This window comes from Acanthochromis polyacanthus, chromosome 18 (genome assembly GCF_021347895.1).
Source record: "Acanthochromis polyacanthus isolate Apoly-LR-REF ecotype Palm Island chromosome 18, KAUST_Apoly_ChrSc, whole genome shotgun sequence".
NCBI lineage: Eukaryota > Metazoa > Chordata > Actinopteri > Pomacentridae > Acanthochromis > Acanthochromis polyacanthus.
In genome coordinates this window covers 32,894,789-32,915,558 of record NC_067130.1, presented here as the reverse complement: position 1 = coordinate 32,915,558, position 20,770 = coordinate 32,894,789, and the positions used below count along the sequence as shown (strand labels likewise).

The following is a 20,770-nucleotide window of genomic DNA, read 5'->3' as shown; positions in this document are numbered from 1 at the left end:
ATTCATTCAGCAGAAGGGCCCCTGCAGACTTGGGTGTGTTCCCCCACATTACGGTCTCAGTCTGCTGTGTTCGGTTGCCGTGGTAAGATGACCAGTTTAAGCTCTGCTAGCAAAATGCTAATTAAGTTTAACCTCCGTGCTGAATAAATTGTTTTGTGTTTTTAGAATTATCTGGAGGTTACCACGTGTGCGACTGTGAGAGTAATATCAGTGTGTTTTACCAGCTCCTGCAAATAAACGGCGGATTTGATGCCAATAGATAGGTTTCACTGACGTCACACTTCCGGGTCAGGAAGTAGCTCAGCGCCATTTTGAGTGACCAACTTTGTTGAGTCCGTGACTGGAGTTTATCTTTTAGCCTAATATTTGTTGGCTATGGCTGCTACTCAGGTGAAAAAGTATATTGACACACTTGATAGCACTTCAAAAGACCGATATCAGAGGAAGTTGGAGTTAATTGATGAAATTGATCCTTATCAAGTTACGCAGAAGGACTGGGAACCCACAACAGCCTGCCTGAAGTGAAGTAATTTGAGTAAGTTTCCGCTCATAATATGAGGAAGAAGCACTTCAGACACAGATTTTTTTACCGAGAATTTGAACAGTTTGGTGTAGAATTCGTCTGAAAACAGCATTAATTCAGGGCGCCGATTTAACTAAAAATGAACCTAATGATTTTTTTCTATTAATTAGCGTATCATTGGTCTATCTAAATTAAATTAACTGGAATAAACAGTGGAGTCTGGCTATGATCACACTAATGTGAGCTAACCTCCCAGTATAGTGTCCTGTTGGGGAAACGCGAATCCTCGCTTTGAGAAGCAGCTATTTTGAAAAGATCTTTAGGTCATGTCGTTACTCTGGTTATATAGGGACTCTACAAGAGAGTACACAACCACTACACATGCTATAAGTGGAATTCTTCACCATCACAACACATACACACCTATGGGCTGTAAGGGGATGTGTGGTTTCCAGAGGACATCCAGCAGTCTGCGCTGACGATCGATCTCCTCCTGGTACTGGACGATGGTTTTTTCAAACTCTGAGAATATTTCTCCAGCAGCAGCAGCTAGTCTGTCGCTGATCAACTCTCTCAGATACTCAACTGAACACATCGTTACTTTATCGCTCTGATATTTCTCATTCATACGATAATACAGCCGTTTTATAGCTCAGTCCACACAGCAGTGAAGCTAACTCTGCTCATGCTTCTTTGTTCACATCCGCCGGGTGTCACACTGTGAAGTTCCGGCAGAAACAATGAGTTACTTTCTTCTTCCTCATTGAATTAGGCGGACTAGACGCATCACTGGCGTATTGCTGCCACCTACTGGATGTTACTCATAGTCCTTAGAGAATCCTCGATATTTTTTATGCAGTCCTGTGGTCATGAGAAAGTTCAGAAGTTTCTTCCTATTTGTCCACTCCTCCATGTTAAGTAGAAAGCAAAGATTAAAAACAGTTCGTCCAGCTGCTCCTAGTCTCTAATGTTTCTTCTGTTGACATGAGTAGAGCTTACACTTCAGAAGAACATTTCTCACAGTTTCTAGTTCACCACACTCACAGTTCCTATCTCTGTGCTTCCCAATCAAAGCCAGTCCACTTTTCAGACTGCAGTGTCTGTGTACTAGTTTTACAAGTTGTATGAGCAGAGACAGTATCAGCAGCAGTAGTTGGTGTATTACCACTACTACTAGTAGTAGTGGTAATACTATTAATACCACCAATACTACCAATAGTAGTTATAAAGCCTAACTCATATATATCCAGATTAGCAACTATGTTATTTCTCCAAACCCATTTTATGATTGGGATTATCGGAAATTCTTCAGGACTGCTCTCAAATAATTGAAATGTGACCAAACAATGTTATACTGATCAAATTAAATAGCTTTGGTCTCCAGTATATTGGCTAATTCAGTTCTTTGTACTTAATTTATTAGCATGATTTCTTTTTAAATATGTTGTTGTGTACATACTTATTTAATTCTCTGTCTACTTTTTTCTTTACTCCATGTAGGTTTCCAAAAGATAATGGGTTGAGGAAGAAGTGGGAAGCAACTCTGAGGAGAGATGGGTTTGCTGCAACTATACAACAGCCTAGAGAGAGAGATAAATAAATAATAATTATTATTAATAATAATTCTGTTGTTTACTGTAATTGTGTTGTTTATTGTAAATGTAAATAAACTCCATCCTGTTCTAGTCGAGTTCCTTGTTATATGTATTTAACAGCCTAGACATCCATCCATACATCCATTCTCTATACACCGCTTTATCCTCACTAGGGTCGCAGGGGGTGTTGGAGTCTATCTCAGCTGACTCGGGCGAAGGCAGGGGACACCCTGGACAGGTCACCAGTCTGTTGCAGGGCTACATATACAGACAAACAATCACACTCACATTAAGAGCGTGTTATGTATCACCAAATTAACCTACTTTATAGTTAGCTAACACTAGCGAGCTAACTAGCTAACAAACTCTTGTGTGAAAGAGTGTGTGTTCTTATTATGTATCATCAAATTAGCCTACTTTATAGCTAGCTAACACTAGATGGGTCAATATCAGTAAAAAGTACCATTGAGGCATCATGATTTCTCCCCTGTAGAGTTCAAATGTTCCACTCAGTTTCATGTCTCTTGATTAAAGTTGACCTTAGACTGCTGTAAATGCATGTTGTTCAAGCTCCCACACTTTTTATGGATTTACTGCAAGCAGATAAGATGTGAGCAAATGGTAAAATGTGTCCACCCTGTGGAGGACAAAGTCAAAGAGAAGAAATCCAGTTTTAGAACATCCTGGTTAGAAAATGTACATTTTCACAAAGCTCTGGGTTCTGGCTAACTTTTATTCCATTTCATGTTCTATGTTCTTCTATTTATTTCTGTTGTATTCTTTTGTTTTGTTGGGTTGTTTTTCTAGGTTTCTTCCTGAATGAATCCCAGCCTGATAACCCTCCTCTCCTTCCTGCTCTACAAACACACATTTCCTGGTTCCTCCCTTCAGATCTGCACTCTGCAGACGGCTGGAAGCATAGACATATATTCGTAGACGTCTCATTGACTGCGGCTGCCCACTCGAGCGATGTGCCTGCAGAGCCGCCATCTTGGAATGGGACCACTCGCTCCTCCAATGCATTACTTCCATAGAGGAATGATGTGCTTATACAATTAAAGTTGTCATAAATTGCTCAATTCTCAAGCAATTTTGACGGGGTTTGCTTGTAACAAACACCAGATATGATAGATAGATAGATAGATAGATAGATAGATAGATAGATAGATAGATAGATAGATAGATAGATAGATAGATAGATAGATAGATAGATACTACTGCTATTATTTCTACTGTGAATAATTATCATTATTATTATTATTATTATTATCACTACTATTAATATTACATCAATTATTATTATTATTACTATTATTACTATTATTTTTATCGTCATTATTATTACTGGTATTATTACTATTATATCACATGTATAAATCATGTTCTTTGGGAAAGCTTAAACATGTGAGAAAAGTAGCCAGAGATAAAGAATTGTCTACAACAAAAATAGTTCCATCATAAATCAGGGCTATTATTAGATCTATCAGATGCTGCATTCTAACCCACCAATTAATGCAGTAAGTCTGTTTTTTGTCATTGTAACAGGCTGTTGCTAGGAACACTAGATTCATAACATCGAATTTTAAACAAAAAATTGCCTCAGATTAGTTATTTCACCGGTAAGCAGCTGTGTAATACACAGGATGATGTAGAGAGCTGGTTAGATCATGGGTAGAAGCCAGACACGGAGCTGATGGGGTTCTATCCGTCTTGTCGGCGTTTATTTCACTCTAGCTATGACAACCTGCTAACAATATATTATTCCTTATATACATCTAACATGTGAAAAGTAATCCCACGAGCTCTTGTTTCCTTACAGCGCTCATTAGAGCATCCATAGGCTGAACAGAAGTCCGGCATCTTTAAATAACTATGCTGGAGTCAGAGGGAGATAGTGTGTAGCTTAAGTGTTGAGTGGCAAAACCAACATTGTAAAAATAATCCGAGCACCTTGTATAGTAGCTACACGTGTGACGTTTCTAAAAATCAAACAGTTTGGCAATCGGTTCAAAATTCAGCGAATAATTCCACTTTTAGATTCAGCAGTACCTCTTGCTTCCGTAGATGTCTATGCACCGCTGCCTCCACTGGTCCCGTTCCAAGATGGCGGCGCTGTAAGCACGTCTCTCGACAGCCTATGAGGTGTCTACTTATATATGTCTATGGCTGGAAGAAGCTGACAGGAACCCATTCACTGCAGGAACACATGATTTGGAGATCAGAGCTCAGACTGGCGTAGCCCAGGCTCTAAAATTATGGTTTAATGTAACAATCACCCCCTTAAACAATCAATTAGAAGGTAGTTAAAATCCTTAAAACAGTGAGTCTTATTTTGAAAGAAACAGTTCATCTACAGCAGATTTCCATGTGTTAAAAACAGTTAAAATGTTATTTTAAAAGGTAACAATTGGAGTGAATGACATTGAATTTAATCATAACAATATATATTTTATAAAAATCTGTTTGAAATGTAGAAGCTATTTTGATAAAGAAAATTGAAAGAAAAAAAAAACACTGTGTCTTATTGTGAAGGGCCACAATCCTCCAACTCTGTGAGCCTGCCGGCAAACTCCATTAGTGTCCGGATCACGAACAAGCTCGTGTTGTTTTGTTATCATTCTCTAGGTAAGAAATGCATTTAATGTTCTGAACAAAGTCGTATTGATTCTTAACGTTATCAGACAGTTTGTGACCGTCATGCTGTTGAATGAAACTCTGTAGAGCAGGGTGAACATCTGGATGCCTGCAGCTGGTGGACAGGGTGGAGTCCTGCAGCAGAGACATCCACTCCATGGCTCAGCGGTGAGAGAGATGCTGTAAATCCTGCTGACTGTGAAACGGGCAATGTTTATGTTAAAATGTGTTAGCTGCTGAAAACTGTTCAAAGGTGCTGAACAAATGTTGATTTCATGTCATTTAAGAAGTCATTTTTAGTGCCTTCTTTCACTGTTGCCGGTGCAGAGGAAGATGATTAAGCACACTGAGCTGATGATGATGATGTTTTATTTCATTTTTGTGAAAATGATCTTCTGTTAGTGATTCATGTAACTGTGATAAATGGTTATTAGTATAACTATAGACCATGAACACTGGAACAAGCTTATAAGCAGCACTTTGAATGTATTTCCAGTTTCACTACTGAAATTGAACACTTGAACTTGACATATATATTTGTTGTACAACTAAGCCCCTTCTGAGAACGTGATTTGAGCTGATTAATGCAGAATAGAGTGTTATGAATTGGTATTCATTGATGAGAATCAGAAAATGAACATGATTTATATGGACAGAGTGTGAATGTAACGTGTCATTTGGATCTCATCTGGCTTATTTACAGGTCAGGTTTTTTTGTTGCCCTCTTTTCATTGATGACACCGTGAACGAGGATTGGAGCCGTATCCCACCAGAAGCTGGAGCATCTCCTGCTGAGTCCAGAGATTTCAGATTCCACGATTGAGAGATTCCCGGAGTGAACTGGGTGGCGAGCCGGACCGAACTATTTGTTGTGGAAGTGTGCAGGATTCCCTGATTCTTGACCTCACGGACCGCGTGGTAGGACTAACTGAACACTAGTGCACTGACACTGATCAATAGCAGAGCCCCAACAAAACAAAGACTAATTTGGGAACAGGTTTTCTTTCTGCCGGCTTTATTATTTCAGTTTGTTGTTTGTCATTCATTGTCTCAACAGACTGTTGTTTTCAGCTGTTTCTCCGTCTGTTTTTACGATGTGGCCACACATCCAAGTTATCGTTGTCTGCGTCATTATTGATGCTCAAAAATACTGGCTCTAAACAACTAAGCTTCTTCTGATACTGGCCCATGTACTATTATAGATCTTTACTTACCTGTGCTGTTATCACACCATAGTAAGAGTTACACTGGTCTCAGGTACGAGGAAGAGAAAGTCAAACAGTCTGTGTGAGCCAGAGGAGAAATGGAGCAGCAAAGAAATCAGTCGGATTCAGAGAAACTCTCTTGTTCCATCTGTCTGGATCTACTGAAGGATCCGGTCTCTACTTCCTGTGGACACAGCTACTGCATGGACTGTATTAAAACACACTGGGATGGAGAGGATGGGAAGAGAATCTACAGCTGCCCTCAGTGCAGGAAGATTTTCACACCGAGGCCTGAACTGCAGAAAAACGTCACGTTGGCAGATTTAGTGGAGGATCTGAAGAAGACCAGACTCCAAGCTGCTGCTGAAGATCTCTGCTATGCTGGACCTGGAGATGTGTCCTGTGATTCCTGCACTGGGAGGAAACTGAAAGCTGTCAAGTCCTGTCTGCAGTGTCTGGTCTCTTTCTGTCAGCAACACCTCCAGCCTCACTATCAATCTGCTGCTTTTAAGAAACACCAGCTGGTGGAGCCCTCCAAGAACCTCCAGGAGAACATCTGCTCTCGTCATGATAAGATGATGGAGATTTTCTGTCTCACTGACCAACAGTTGATCTGTTCTCTGTGTTCCTTGGATGAACATAAAGGACATGAAACCGTCTCAGCAGCAGCAGAAAGGATGAAGAAGCAGAAGGAGCTGGAGGTGAGTCGACTGAACGTCCAGCAGAGAATCCAGGACAGACAGAAAGACGTGGAGCTGCTTCAACAGGAGCTGGAGGCCATCAGAGTCTCTGCTGATAAAACAGTGAAGGACAGTCAGGAGATGTTCACCCAGATGATCCATCTCCTCCAGAACAGATGGCGAGATGTGGAGCAGCAGATCAGATCCCAGCAGAAGACGGAAGAGAGACGAGTCAAAGAGCTTGAGGAGAAGCTGGAGCAGGAGATCAGGGATCTGAAGAGGAAAGACGCTGAGCTGAAGCAGCTCTCAGATACACCAGATCACAGCCACTTCCTCCACAACTACCCCTCAGTGTCAGCACTCAGTGAGTCCAAACCCTTATCCAACGTCATCATCCGTCCTCTGAGACACTTTGAGGACATGACAGCAGCTGTGAAAGAGCTCAGAGATCATCTACAGGACATTCTGAGGGACACGTGGACAAACATCTCACTGGCAATCACTGAAGTGGATGTTCTACTGTCAGAACCAGAACCAAAGACCAGAGATGGATTCTTAAAGTATTCAAGAGAAATCACTTTGGATCCAAACACAGCACACACATGGCTGTTATTATCTGAAGGGAACAGTATAGTAACAAAAATGAGAGAAAACCAACGTTATCCTGATCATCCAGACAGATTCACTGATTGGTTTCAGGTCCTGAGTAAAGAGAGTCTGACTGGACGTTGTTACTGGGAGGTGGAGTTGAGAGGAAGAGTTGAAGTATCAGTGGCAAAGAAGAATATCTGCAGAAAAGGAATCTCACATGAATGTAGATTTGGATTTAATGACAAATCTTGGGCTTTACGTTGTTACACCAACAGTTATTCATTTTGGTACAACAGAATTAAAACTCCCGTCTCTGGTCCTCAGTCCTTCAGAATCGGAGTCTATCTGGATCACAGAGCAGGTATTCTGTCTTTCTACAGCGTCTCTGAAACCATGACTCTCCTCCACAGAGTCCAGACCACATTCACTGAGCCCATACATGCTGGAGTTTGGATTTATGGTGATGGAACCACTGCAGAGTTCCTTAAAGTCAAATAGAGTAATTCCAGAGTCTGAGGGTCGGTTCATGTTCAGCCCTGATTTAAGTTCACGGCACACGACCGTTCAAAAGACTGGATCACTGAGAAATGTCCTGATTTTAGACAGAAGAGAAGTTTTTGTTTCAACTTTAACTCATTTAGAACAACTTTAACTCGTTTAGAACAACTTTAACTCGTTTAGATCAACTTTAACTCGTATAGAACAACTTTAACTCGTATAGAACAACTTTAACTCGTATAGAACAACTTTAACTCGTTTAGAACAACTGGGGGTGTTTCTGAGTTCCATCCATTCCCTCCTGCTACATATTTAGGTCACGTGATCCGGTATCCGTACATAACGTCCACATGCATGACACACGCCTGTGCTCAGCTCAAGGTCGTTGTGTTTGTGGGTTCATCTGTATTAAATGGACACATTCTATGTTGCTGTGATTTCTGATCATCAATAACTAATAATCAAATGCTGCATTTCTGACAATGCCATATGGGGGAATGAGCAGCCTTGGAGGAGGACTGATCTCTGAGTGCTTTTCTTCTTTTCTAAATATTTCCCTGTTTTCTCATTTCACCTTCTCACAAACTATTTAGCAGCTTAAAAATGTCCTAAAAATGTAACAGTGAAGGACTTTTAACGTCCTTCTCAATCTGCTCTTTGCTTTCCTTTCATTTACATTCATGTTTCTTCAACCTCATGTTTAGTGATGCATTTAAGGAACCAGCTGAGGTGAAGGAAAAATCAGCTTTTTCTTCAAATGTGCACTTCATTTCTCTTTCTCAGGGATATATATGTAGAGAATGTGTTGGATTTGTATTTTATTTGTTTTTTCTGGGGACAAATAACGACATTTTATTGCAGTCAGTCGTCATTTAATAATCTGACTTGGTGATTTTTAATTTTGTTGGTGTGTTTTGTTTAGTTTGTGATTCAGCTTCATGTTAATCTGCAAATAAATGACAAATGAACACAGCCTGGATTGTTCTTCTTCATCATCTTATTATTATTACTGTTTTTTTTTTTTATGTATTGGGAGGCAAAACAGGCAACAAGGGTACAGGATACAAGATCATTATATTCATCAACGGGTGCAGTCTGCTCCCTGGAATGTTTTAGTTTTATTTTCCAAAATAGAAATAAAGAATAAAAAATAAATTTACAAAAAAATAAAAGAGAAAAGGAAAGGAGAAAGAAGAGAAAAGAGGAGGTGGGGTGGAGGGGTCCATTACTCAAGAGGTAAGGTTTGAAGAGAGTGGAAGAAGTTCAAAAAGGGAAGCCATTTCTTGCAAAATTTGTCTGAGTTGCCTTTCGTTGAATATCTGATTTTCTCAAGTTTAAGAAAGTGTCTCTGAGCCACTGGCCAGCAGAGGGCGCTTTAGTTGACTTCCAAAGAAAAAGGAGATGGCGCCTCGCAAGTAAAGAAGTAAAAGCTAAGATATCCAACTGAGAGGAAGAAAAGCGGTGACAGTCTTCTGGGAAACCGAATATGGCGACATGAGGGGAGACTGTTATTGTTGCTGAGAGTATTTTTGATATGGTATCAAAATAACTGCCAGAAAACAGAGAGTAGCAGACAGGAGAAAAGCATGAGTTAAATTACAGGGAGAGGCGTGGCATCTGTCACAGCTATCAGTGATGTTGGGGAAGATTTGTGACAGTCTGGATTTGGAATAGTGGACTCAAAAAAAAAAAACAAAAAACTTTGAATTGTACAAGTGTGAGACGAGCACAAGCAGAGCTAGTGTGAATTTTTTTTGAGTGCGTTGTCCCACCAATCATCAAATTGTAGACCCAATTCTTGTTCTCAAGACGACTTAACTTTGGTAATTGGAGAGCAATCAAATGAAAGAATTTTATTATAAACCTTAGAGATGAGCGACTTCTGAAGTGGGTCAACTTCTCCCACTGAAGATCTGGTGGTCGTGAAGGAAAAGCAGGAAACAAGACATTAGCATCTTTATAAAGGTCCTGGAAGCATCTCAAACCCCTGTTATGCCGTAAGAGAAATGAAGAATCGGAGGACGCAGGAGAAAATAAATGATTCCTCAGCAGAGGAGCCTGTTATGGGTAATGGAGGAGCTCAGGTGCAGGAAGTGACAGACAATAAGTTTTTATATGAATGAAATTTAATTTCTCTTGCAGCAAACTACAAATCCCAGATCAGGGCGAGAAACAGGAAGTATCCTGTTTAACACGAAACAGAGGTTGTGCAGACTAGTGGCTCGGAGAACTAATCACCAGTGCAAAACACTAAACAATATTCCTCAACAAGAATTAAATACAAAACACCAACGAAGCCAGTCTCCTAGCGCTTCCAATGTCACTTAATCTCAAGGGTACTTATGGTGAAGTTTAACAAACAGCAATGTTCAATACAAACTAGCTCTCTCTCACAGGTGCTCGGCTCTGACAACCAGCTGGTTCATCTCTACTACTAATACGCAGGTTAATGTTTCTCAACTCAGGCAAACAATCGGTTTTTCTCTCAGTACTTAACGACGGAAGAACCTGAATGCTCGGACTGGGTTCCAGGGCCGATTGGTGGTTAGTAGTCGGCTGGCAGTCTATATGGTTGCTGGAGCGGGGCAACCACCGATGTGTGGGAGGAACGCCGAATGGCTGGAACGTCTCTGCCGAACTTCCTCAAACAAACAACAGACGAAACGTAGTTGGTGGTCTGTGGTGAGGCAGGAACTGGAGCAGCTGAACCGGTGACTGGAGAGAAGAACAAAGAGCGGAGTTAGGATCGGATGACGGTGAGAAGTGGTAAAGTAATCAGGTGAGTGATTCCAGGAATGGATGTTGCTATTGCTTAGCTACGATCCGGCACAGAGAAGCGAGCAGCGTCTGATTATAAAGGAGGTGGTGAAGATCTGATGAGCCGTTCCCAGCTGCTCCCACACCCACTGATCATGATTGTGAATCGAGAACACCTGTTGCCACTCCTGCCTACTGAGCCAAGCCCAAATAGGAGGGAGAGATAAAACACACACAAAAAACTACAGAATTCCATTAAACTAGGTCCAGCTGTTGCTGGCCTGACAGAGCCAGGGTAGACGCTGAGTCAAACTTAAAATTTTTCCTGAACTGATACCAAATTTTCAGTGTGGATCGAATGATTAGGTTATTTGTAAAGCCAGAGGAGTAGGATGGGATGGAGGAAGTAAGCAGAGCAGCTCAGGAGGATGAGACATATGACTGTGCCTCAAGATGACACCAAGGCAGATCTACCAACTTGAACCAAAATGAAATTTTTTGGACGTGTGCTGCCCAGTAGTATAACTGAAAATTTGGAAGGGACAGACCGCCGTTGAATTTACATCTCTGAAGAGCAGATTTGCGTATTCTGGGAGCTTTCCCATTCCATAAAAAGTGAGAAATGGATTGGTCAATTTTTAAAAAAAAACTGCTTTGAGAGAAAAAGAGGGAGAGAGTGAAACAAAAACAGAAATTTGGGGAGAATATTCATTTTAATTGTGTTGATTCTTTCTATTATTGTTACGGCCGTGGCCGTATTTGTTTTTTTGTTTTTTTTGTTGTTGTAGTTTCGAACTGTTTTATTGTCTGGGAGTGGGTGCTCTGTGGATTCTGTGTAAATCTTTGTGTGCAGGAGGCGTGGTTGGCGGACAATGCTGATTGGCTGGCCGTCATTTCAAATCCTGGCGGCCGGCAGTGATGGAGGAGCCACTTTGACAGCAGCACCCTTTGTGTGTCTCCCCAGCCTCCAAATATTTGAATTCGATTAGAGTAGCGGAGTTTTGTTGTTTGGTTTAGTAGGTTTTTTTTGCTTATTGTGTATGTTTTTGGATTGGATATTTTCTTTTGTTTGAGAGCAAGAAATGCCTCTTTAGTTTGTATCCGTCTTTTGTTGGTTTTGAATGAACAGCCCATGCAGTGGCCTCTTTAAGTTGTAGTTATATTGCAAAATAAATTCTGATATTTTTTTTAGAACTTGTTAGACTGTTGTTTCTTTTGGGGACTGGGGAAATATTCGGGGTTATTTTTTCTTCTTTTTTTTTTTTTACTTTATGTTGTGCACCCTACCCCCTAGACAGGGGCATAACAATTATAGTGAGAAAGTCCGTTGACGACTCCTCAGAACTTTGACAATGTTCTCCGTAGCAACACATGGGCAGCTCCAGGGAACAACTCCTTCCGGGAAGAACTCCGAATTCAGTGTCTTTGTCTCTCTCTTTTATACCTCTTAGCTTTAGCCTTAGCTTAGCATACACACATTTCCACGCCTGGTACGCCCAGTTGTCCAAGTCATAAGGTCTACACACAGTTTTACTCTTGTAACACATACACATGTTTTCACACATTGATCAAGACGCTCTTCATGTGCTTCCTAAAACCATATTTGGAACTGTGCATGCACTCCTCACAGGCCAAGATTTCCCCAGCATTGTAGTTCCCCGTTTTTATAAGTGTGCAGTTAAAAATAGGTTACTTCTCCTCATACACAGAGATTTTACTTATAATCACTTCTTTAAATCATTACATCTTAGCATGATCATATTACTCATTTTAAATCATTCTATTCAGTAGCAATCATCATTTCAGAATATATATCAGCCTATGAAAATCACTCTTGCATCAAGCATAAACATAATCATGTGGTTAACTTATATAGTTTCTCATTTTAGCTTTTCATTGGTCTGCTTAAAGCTTTTATTCAGGTAGTGGTTGCTCCTGGGATCTCAACGAACTAGGCCCCACTTGACAGTCTGTAGTGGACCTGAGGAGTCTTTAATCTGGGCGATCATTCGTGATGCTGCTTGGCGATGAAGCTGGTGAGCCAAAAGGCAGCCAGCTTTATCATCATGTTCATAATATGTAGCATGATATCGCAAAAGTAGTCGCTCTGCCTCGGCGGTGCTCACTAGATCAAATTCAGTCGGTAGCTCGACACGTTGCTTAAGTAAAATGTGAGAGGGGGAGGAGGCAAGCTGTGGGTCTAATTTAGTATTTTTAGCAAAAAGGTCCTGCAGTTTAGCTTTACGAAATTTATTCAAGTGAGCAGAATAGGAGATGATTTGTCCACGTAGATACGCTTTTAACGATTCCCAAAGTGGAGAGCAGGAGACTGGGTCTCTGTCATTTTTATTTATCGCAATAAATTCATCAATTTTAGTTGCAATGAATTTGTTAAATGCATCATCTGAGAGAAGTAAAATATTGAATCTCCAAGGTGTCAAATATCGGGGTTGTGAGCGAAACTGAATATCTAATGAAAGAGGAGCATGGTCAGAGATAACAATGGGGTGGTAATCAATGTGAAGCACTTTAGAGACCAGTGTGGCATCAATGAAGTAGTAATCTATCCGAGAAAAAGACTGACGTACTTGAGAAAAAAATGAATATTTTTTAGCCTGAGGGTTGTAAAATCTCCAGGGATCAAGGCATCCATTGTTGAAGATGAAACCAGAGAGAGATTTGGACATTGATGACGGAATCAAGGTGCGGGGATTAGAGCGATCCAAGGTGGGATCAACCACACAATTCATGTCACCTCCAAAGATGAGAGAAGTATTATTCAGTGAGGGAAGGGATTCCAATAATTTGTTGAAGAAATGTGGATCATCAAAATTGGGGGCATATATATTAACCAATAAAATGGAGAGATTGAATAGTGAGCCTAAAACAATCAAGTATCTGCCATTGTTGTCTGATATGACCTTAGAGGCCGAGAACTGGATAGATTTACCAATTAAAATAGCAACCCCCCTGGCTTTGGAGTTAAAATTTGAGTGAAACACCTCAGAAACCCAGGGACATTTAAGTCTGACCTGGTCCTTGATATGCACAATGAGTTTCCTGGAGAAACACCAGGTCAGCGTTTAAGCACTTTAAATGAGTAAAAATCCTAGTCCTCTTAATAGGACTCCCCATGCCTTTAATATTCCAGCTCAGGAATCTCACAGAGGACCCGAGGTGTGGGGTTTTAGTGGTAGTAGAGTTAGATGCCATTATCCAAGTTATTTAAAGACAAATGTACAATTGATATGGATCCCCCCCTCCCCCACAGAGGAGAAAAAGGAAAAGAGATAAGAGAGGGAGAAAAAAGAGAAGAGAAAATAAAGACTAACCTATGAAAAACTGTAATAAAGAGCAAATTCTGAATGAGCAGCATGGAGAAAATCTGTGTCTGTACAGTCTATGTCTGGAAAAGGTCTGCAATTTAAAGCAAGGACTCCAGGAAGAGCAGCCACAGTTAAACAGTCCAGTGTCTGATAGGATCTGAATTCAACTTCAAAATAAGAATCAGAGTTTGAAGGGCTTGATGGTGTCCACATCAGGGTTTGACCTACAGAGTCCTAAACAGTCACTAAACACCAGGGCCAGATTGGCCGGATTCTTTTTTCTATTTACAAGTGTTACAAATGCCCAGGTGTTTTGTTTTGCAACATGCATTTAGTCTAAATAAACATTTATTTCTACCGCTTTGTGTCCTGAGCGTTGTGTTTTCCTTTTTTCTATGTACTGTTTACTGACTACTCAGTAGAGTATTTAATTTCGATTGACTTGAGGCATGATTTGACAGCATAGTTCAGTTTTGAGCACAGATTGAACTGTTTTGGGGTGAAAGTTTGGTTTTGCAAGAAGAGTCAGAGGTTTTGTGAATGTAGCTTGAAAATTGGGTTTTGTGTTCACAGTTTAGGGAAACGGAGAGCAGCTTTCCAGAAATGTGTCTTAGCAATCGAGAAAAACTGTAATTTGTAACTTCTGTCTTCTTTCTCTCCCTCTTGCCCTCTGTTATCTCACAGCACTGAGATTTCTCAAAGAAATGTAAAGTAGGCTACTTTACAAATGAAACGCATTATTATTAATAATATTATTATTATTGCTACTACTACTACTACTACTACTACTACTACTATTATTATTGGGGACACAATGTAGCCGCAAGGAGACACAAGCCAGTGTCTTATTGTGCCGGTCCCAAGCCCGGATAAATACAGAGGGTTGTGTCAGGAAGGGCATCCGATGTAAAACTTTGGCCAAATCAAACATGCGAATCAAATGTATGACTTCCATACCGGATCGGTCGAGGCCCGGGTTAACAACGACCGCCATCGGTGCTGTCGACCTACAGGGTGCCGGTGGAAAATGGACGACTGTTGGTCAAAGAAGGAGGGGAGGAAGGTGTGTTCGTAGGAAGAGAGAGAAGAGGAACACCAAGAGACTAGGACTGAGAGTAGGGACTTTGAATATTGGAACTATGACAGGAAAAGATAGAGAGCTGGTTGACATGATGCAGAGGAGGAAGGTGGACATACTGTGTGTCCAGGAGACCAGGTGGAAAGGTAGTAAAGCTAGAAGTTTAGGAGCAGGGTTCAAGTTGTTCTATCATGGTGTAGATAGGAAGAGAAATGGAGTAGGAGTTATCTTGAAGGAGAAGTTTGTTAGGAATGTCCTGGAGGTAAAAAGAGTGTCGGATCGAGTGATGAGCCTGAAGCTAGAAATCAAAGGTGTGATGTTCAATGTTGTTAGTGGGTATGCTCCACAGGTAGGACGTGAGCTGGAGGAGAAGCAGAAATTGTGGTTGGACCTTGATGAAGTGATGCAGAGCATCCCTAGAAGTGAGAGAGTTGTCATTGGTGCAGACTTCAATGGACATGTTGGTGCAGGAAACAGAGATGATGAGGAGGTCATGGGCAGATTTGGTATCCAGGAGAGGAACGCAGAAGGACAGATGGTGTTTGACTTTGCAAAAAGGATGGAAATGGCTGTAGTGAATACTTTCTTCCAGAAGAGGCAGGAACATAGGGTGACCTATAAGAGTGGAGGTAGGAGCACACAGGTAGACTACATCTTGTGTAGATGGTGTAATCTGAAGGAGATCAGTGACTGCAAAGTAGTGGTAGATGAGAGTGTAGCCAGACAGCATAGGATGGTGGTGTGTAGAATGACCCTGGTGGTGAAGAAGATGAAGAGGGCAAAGGCAGAGCAGAGGACCAAATGGTGGAAGCTGAAAAAGGAAGAGTGTTGTATGACTTTCAGGAAAGAGTTGAGACAGGCTTTGGATGGTCAGGAGGTGCTTCCAGATGACTGGACAACTACAGCAAATGTGATCAGGGAGACAGGTCGGAAAGTACTTGGTGTGTCATCTGGAAGGAAAGGAGATAAGGAGAGTTGGTGGTGGAATGAGGAGGTGCATGAGTGGATACAGAAAAAGAGGTTAGCTAAGAAGAAGTGGGACACTGAGAGGACTGAAGAGAGTAGACAGGAGTACAGGGAGATGCAGCGTAAGGTGAAAGTAGAGGTGGCAAAGGCCAAACAAGGGGCTTACGATGACTTGTATGCTAGGTTGGACAATAAGGAGGAAGAGACTGATCTGTACAGGTTGGCAAGGCAGAGAGACAGAGATGGGAAGGACGTTCAGCAGGTTAGGGTGATAAAGGATAAGGATGGAAGTGTGTTGACAGGTGCCAATAGTGTGATGGGAAGATGGAAAGAGTACTTTGAAGAGTTGATGAATGAGGAAAATGAGAGAGAACGAAGAGTAGAAGAGGTGACTGTTGTGGACCAGGAAGTAGCAAAGATTAGTAAGGATGAAGTGAGGAGGGCATTGAAGAGGATGAAGAGTGGAAAGGCACTTGGTCCTGATGATACACCTGTGGAGGTATGGAAGTGTCTCGGAGAGGTAGCAGTAGAGTTTCTGACTGGGTTGTTCAACAGGATCTTAGATAGTGAGAAGATGCCCGAGGAATGGAGGAGAAGTGTGCTGGTGCCCATCTTTAAGAACAAGGGAGATGTTCAGAGTTGTGGCAACTACAGAGGAATAAAGTTGATGAGCCACACGATGAAGCTATGGGAAAGAGTAGTTGAAGCTAGACTAAGGGCAGAGGTGAACATCTGTGAGCAGCAGTATGGTTTCATGCCAAGAAAGAGTACAACAGATGCAATATTTGCTTTGAGGATGTTGATAGAGAAGTACAGAGAAGGTCAGAAGGAGCTGCATTGTGTCTTTGTAGATCTGGACAAAGCTTATGACAGGGTGTCCAGAGAGGAACTGTGGTTTTGTATGAGGAAGTCTGGAGTGGCAGAGAAGTATGTTAGAGTGGTGCAAGACATGTATGAGGACTGTAAGACAGTGGTGAGGTGTGCTGTAGGAGTAACAGAGGAGTTCAAGGTGGAGGTGGGACTACATCAGGGATCAGCTCTGAGCCCCTTCTTGTTTGCTATGGTGATGGACAGGATGACAGACGAGGTTAGACAGGAGTCTCCATGGACGATGATGTTTGCAGATGACATTGTGATCTGTAGTGAGAGCAGGGAACAGGTGGAGGAGAAGCTAGAGGCGTGGAGGTTTGCCCTGGAAAGGAGAGGAATGAAGGTTAGCCGCAGCAAGACAGAGTATCTGTGTGTGAATGAGAGGGACCCAAGTGGAAGAGTGAGGTTACAGGGAGAAGAGATCAAGAAGGTGGAGGATTTTAAGTACTTAGGGTCAACAGTCCAGAGCAATGGAGAGTGTGGAAAAGAGGTGAAGAAGCGTGTACAGGCAGGCTGGAACGGCTGGAGAAAAGTGTCAGGTGTGATGTGTGATAGAAGAGTTTCAGCTAAAATGAAAGGAAAGGTTTACAAAACTGTGGTGAGACCAGCCATGTTGTTTGGTCTGGAGACAGTGTCCCTGAGGAAAAGACAGGAGGCAGAGCTGGAGGTAGCAGAACTGAAGATGCTGAGGTTCTCTTTGGGAGTGACCAGGATGGATAGGATCAGGAATGAGTACATCAGAGGGACAGCACATGTTAGAGGCTTTGGAGATAAAGTCAGAGAGGCCAGACTGAGATGGTTCTGACATGTCCAGAGGAGAGAGAGTGAATATATTGGTAGAAGGATGCTGAGTTTCCCACTGCCAGGCAGGAGGCCTAGAGGAAGACCAAAGAGGAGGTTTAAGGATGTGGTTAAAGAGGACATGAAGGTGGTTGGTGTGAGAGAAGAGGATGCAGCAGACAGGGTTAGATGGAGGCAACTGATTCGCTGTGGCGACCCCTGAAGGGAAAAGCCGAAAGGAAAAGAAGAAGAAGACTACTAGGCTACTACTACTACTACTATTATTATTATCATTTCTATTACTACTAGGCTACTACTACTACTACTATTATTATTATTATTACTATTACTACTAGGCTACTACTACTACTACTACTATTATTATTAATATTACTACTAGGCTACTACTACTACTACTACTATTATTATTAATATTACTACTAGGCTACTACTACTACTACTATCATTATTATTATTAATATTACTACTAGGCTACTACTACTACTACTACTATTATTATTAATATTACTACTAGGCTACTACTACTACTACTACTATTATTATTATTAATATTACTACTAGGCTACTACTACTACTACTACTATTATTATTATCATTACTATTACTACTAGGCTACTATTATTATCATGTAGCACTACACTGTAGTCTTCTTTACCCATTCACACACACACACACGCTTTAGACACCAGCTGATAGAGTTGATTACAATTCAGACCATAATAAATCCTTTTTCAAACATTTTACCTGTGAAACACACATTAAGACCATCGGGAAAAAATATAATATGCAGATGGAAGAATATAAATCACATTTGAATATTTTGGCAGCTTAGTTTGAACAGCTACATTTTGTCAGTGGATACGTCCATGGAAACGACTCGAAAACACGAGGACAAGAAAAGTCAAAGTCTTGAATGTCGTTCAGGTCCTGTCATCAGGGCAATACTAACTAGCCAGGGTGCGCTTGAGTGTGTGACTTCTTTCAAGTTCATGCAATTCTATACCATGGCCGAATTAATTTGTTTTCGTTGTTGCGCCCAATACGAGCTGCGTTTGTATTGCAGGAGACAGTTACATTTGGCTAACTAGCCAATTAGCTTCTAAGGCTACCGTGGATAGACCTTGGGCTTGGGCTAAGAGTTTACACCACCGATGCTAACAGCTTGATATTTCTCTACTAAAGGCAACATATTCAGACATCCTCGAAGATATAGTGAAATGCAGGATTCTTTCATGGTCACCACTCCAGCCTCGCTTTCTTCACATCGATCTGCATCCTCATCCTCGCTTGTTGGCTCAGCCTTAGCTTGTTGGCTGTGCCTGTGATGGACCGGCAGTGGCTACAGCAAGCATTTCTGTTATTGTTTTACTCTGTCCGGCCAACACTTCGAGAGTTTTTCTTCTCTTTTCTCTGAGCTTTTCAGCCCCTCCTTTACGTTTATTGATGTTCTTCTCCATCTCCAACTTCCTGGCTGGGCTTTACTGCACACACCGTGATATCAAGTCTAAACTCTACTCAGCCCAGAACTGTCACCTGAGGGCGGGGCTGAGCGTGCGTGTGGTGTGACACATGTGGGCCTGTGTGCCTGTGTGCCTGTACAGGGCTGATGAATGGTTGGACGCTCATCCTATTCGGCCGCATATGGATAAATAAACAAAATTATTTATTTTTTGCCTTTTTATTGTGATGGTTGCAGTGAAGAGTGACAGGAAATGGGGAGAAGAATAGGGGGAGGACATGCAGCAAAGGGCCGCGGACAGGAATCGAACCCGGGCCGCTGCGTCGGAGACTAGCCCCTGTACATGGGTCGCCTGCTTAACCTGATGAGCTATACGGGCGTCGGGCGCCCAATAAACAGAAGTATTTACAGTTTTTCTCAATTGCTAAAACACTAAACTCTATTGTCTGAACCAAATTCTCAGTTGCCTGAACCCACTTATTGAATCAGTCACTCTTTTGTAAAACCATAAGCCCTTTTCACCTGTTTAGACACATCTTGTCAACACATTGTCATTATGATGCACCTGTGTTGCATAATGGTGAGCACAGGTGGCAAAAGTCAAACACAATTTAAGCTCAGGCGTCACCGGTTGAACACAACAACTCAAAATTGATCACACTTGTAGCTAATAATGATGTGAGGGTACTTATAAGCCAAAGCACTGATTTGTGAGGCACTACAATGGATAGAAATCTAAGAAGAAGAGTTCGTGTAGAGGAGGTCGAGCAGGTCAAGGTGGTCAGCGAGGACAAAGAACAATAATATCTGATGAAGTCAGAGCTACTGTGATTGACCATGTTCTTGTCCATGGTATGACGATGAGGGAGGCCGGACTAAGGGTGCAACCAAACATCAGTAGATTCACTGTGTCCACCATAATCCGAAGATTTAGAGAAGAGAACAGGTAATTACCTTTATGTACATTATAGTGTGTAAATGTTGACAACAATTACATATGTGCAATGACTGTACTATATACTGTACCAGTAAACATGTTTCAGTACATCGCTGTGCCAGTGTACTGCAGTATTGTAATGGAGGGTTAGTCTGACTGTTTATAGGCCTATTCCATGTATGTATTTTTGTAAGTGAATGTTCTTTTTGTAGAATTGAAAGACTTCCTCATGGGGTGGTAGGACATCTATGTTCTCCCCACACCAAGAGACCCTAAATTGTCGACATGGTCCGTGAGAACAAAACCATTAAACCATGTGAAATTCAGCAGAGGATCATTGAGGACCATGTGCATTTTGAGGGTATCCACAGTGTCAGCCTCTCTACTGTAGATCGTGTCCTCAAGCGCAACAGACTGCGCATAAAACAGCTATACAGAGTGCCCATTGAATGCAACTCTGATACAGTCAAAGAGCAAAGATTCCAGTATGTACAGGTTGGTATATATCCAGACATATAAATGTTGGTTACTGTAAGGAGTGATTTACTGTAGTTGGCCTACATCACTTTTTCTGTATCACTTACAAAAATATATATCTATTTCTACGGAGAGTTTTTGAACTGGATGCAATGGAAAGACCCCATGAATACATCTACATGGATGAAGCTGGGTTTAATCTCACCAGAAGGAGAAGGAGAGGCCGTAGTGTGATAGGCCAGCAGGCCATTGTTGGTGTCCCTGGGCAGCGTGGTGGCAATGTCACATTGTGTGCTGCCATCAGCAACCATGGTGCTGTCCACCATCATGCCAGCCGAGGGCCCTACAACACTCACCAGCTCCTCATTTTCCT

General features: G+C 41.7%; 3 protein-coding genes and 1 long non-coding RNA gene across 20 annotated transcripts in view; 2 read left to right on the top strand and 2 right to left on the bottom strand.

Annotated features, from left to right (window-relative positions):
* Positions 1 to 20,770, top strand: part of LOC127530802 (zinc finger protein 391-like) — a 281,112-nt gene that overhangs the window by 58,726 nt on the left and 201,616 nt on the right. The gene's annotated exons all lie outside the window — the stretch shown is intronic.
* The window catches only part of LOC127530809 (uncharacterized), a 166,874-nt gene that overhangs the window by 41,279 nt on the left and 104,825 nt on the right, over positions 1 to 20,770 (bottom strand). The gene's annotated exons all lie outside the window — the stretch shown is intronic.
* The window catches only part of LOC110972542 (oocyte zinc finger protein XlCOF19-like), a 72,643-nt gene that overhangs the window by 18,219 nt on the left and 33,654 nt on the right, over positions 1 to 20,770 (bottom strand). Inside the window, exon 1 of one of the 3 annotated variants that reach the window (XM_051938318.1) lies at positions 947 to 1,326. The exons of the other annotated variants lie outside the window; for them this stretch is intronic. Coding sequence (XP_051794278.1) covers positions 947 to 1,151 — 205 coding nt within the window. The 5' untranslated portion in view covers positions 1,152 to 1,326. Of the gene's footprint in view, positions 1 to 946; positions 1,327 to 20,770 lie in introns of those variants that run through there. 3 annotated transcript variants of the gene reach the window in all.
* LOC110945378 (tripartite motif-containing protein 16-like) lies at positions 4,656 to 8,699 on the top strand. The gene is made up of 3 exons (XM_051938312.1): positions 4,656 to 4,743; positions 4,840 to 4,920; positions 5,456 to 8,699. Exon 3 carries the CDS (start codon positions 6,056 to 6,058, stop codon positions 7,724 to 7,726), a length of 1,671 nt encoding a protein of 556 aa, XP_051794272.1. The 5' UTR covers positions 4,656 to 4,743; positions 4,840 to 4,920; positions 5,456 to 6,055; the 3' UTR covers positions 7,727 to 8,699.

Excerpts from the sequence above, each read along its gene's own strand:
- LOC110945378 (XM_051938312.1), top strand. The coding sequence starts at position 6,056 with ATGGAGCAGCAAAGAAATCAGTCGGATTCAGAGAAACTCTCTTGTTCC.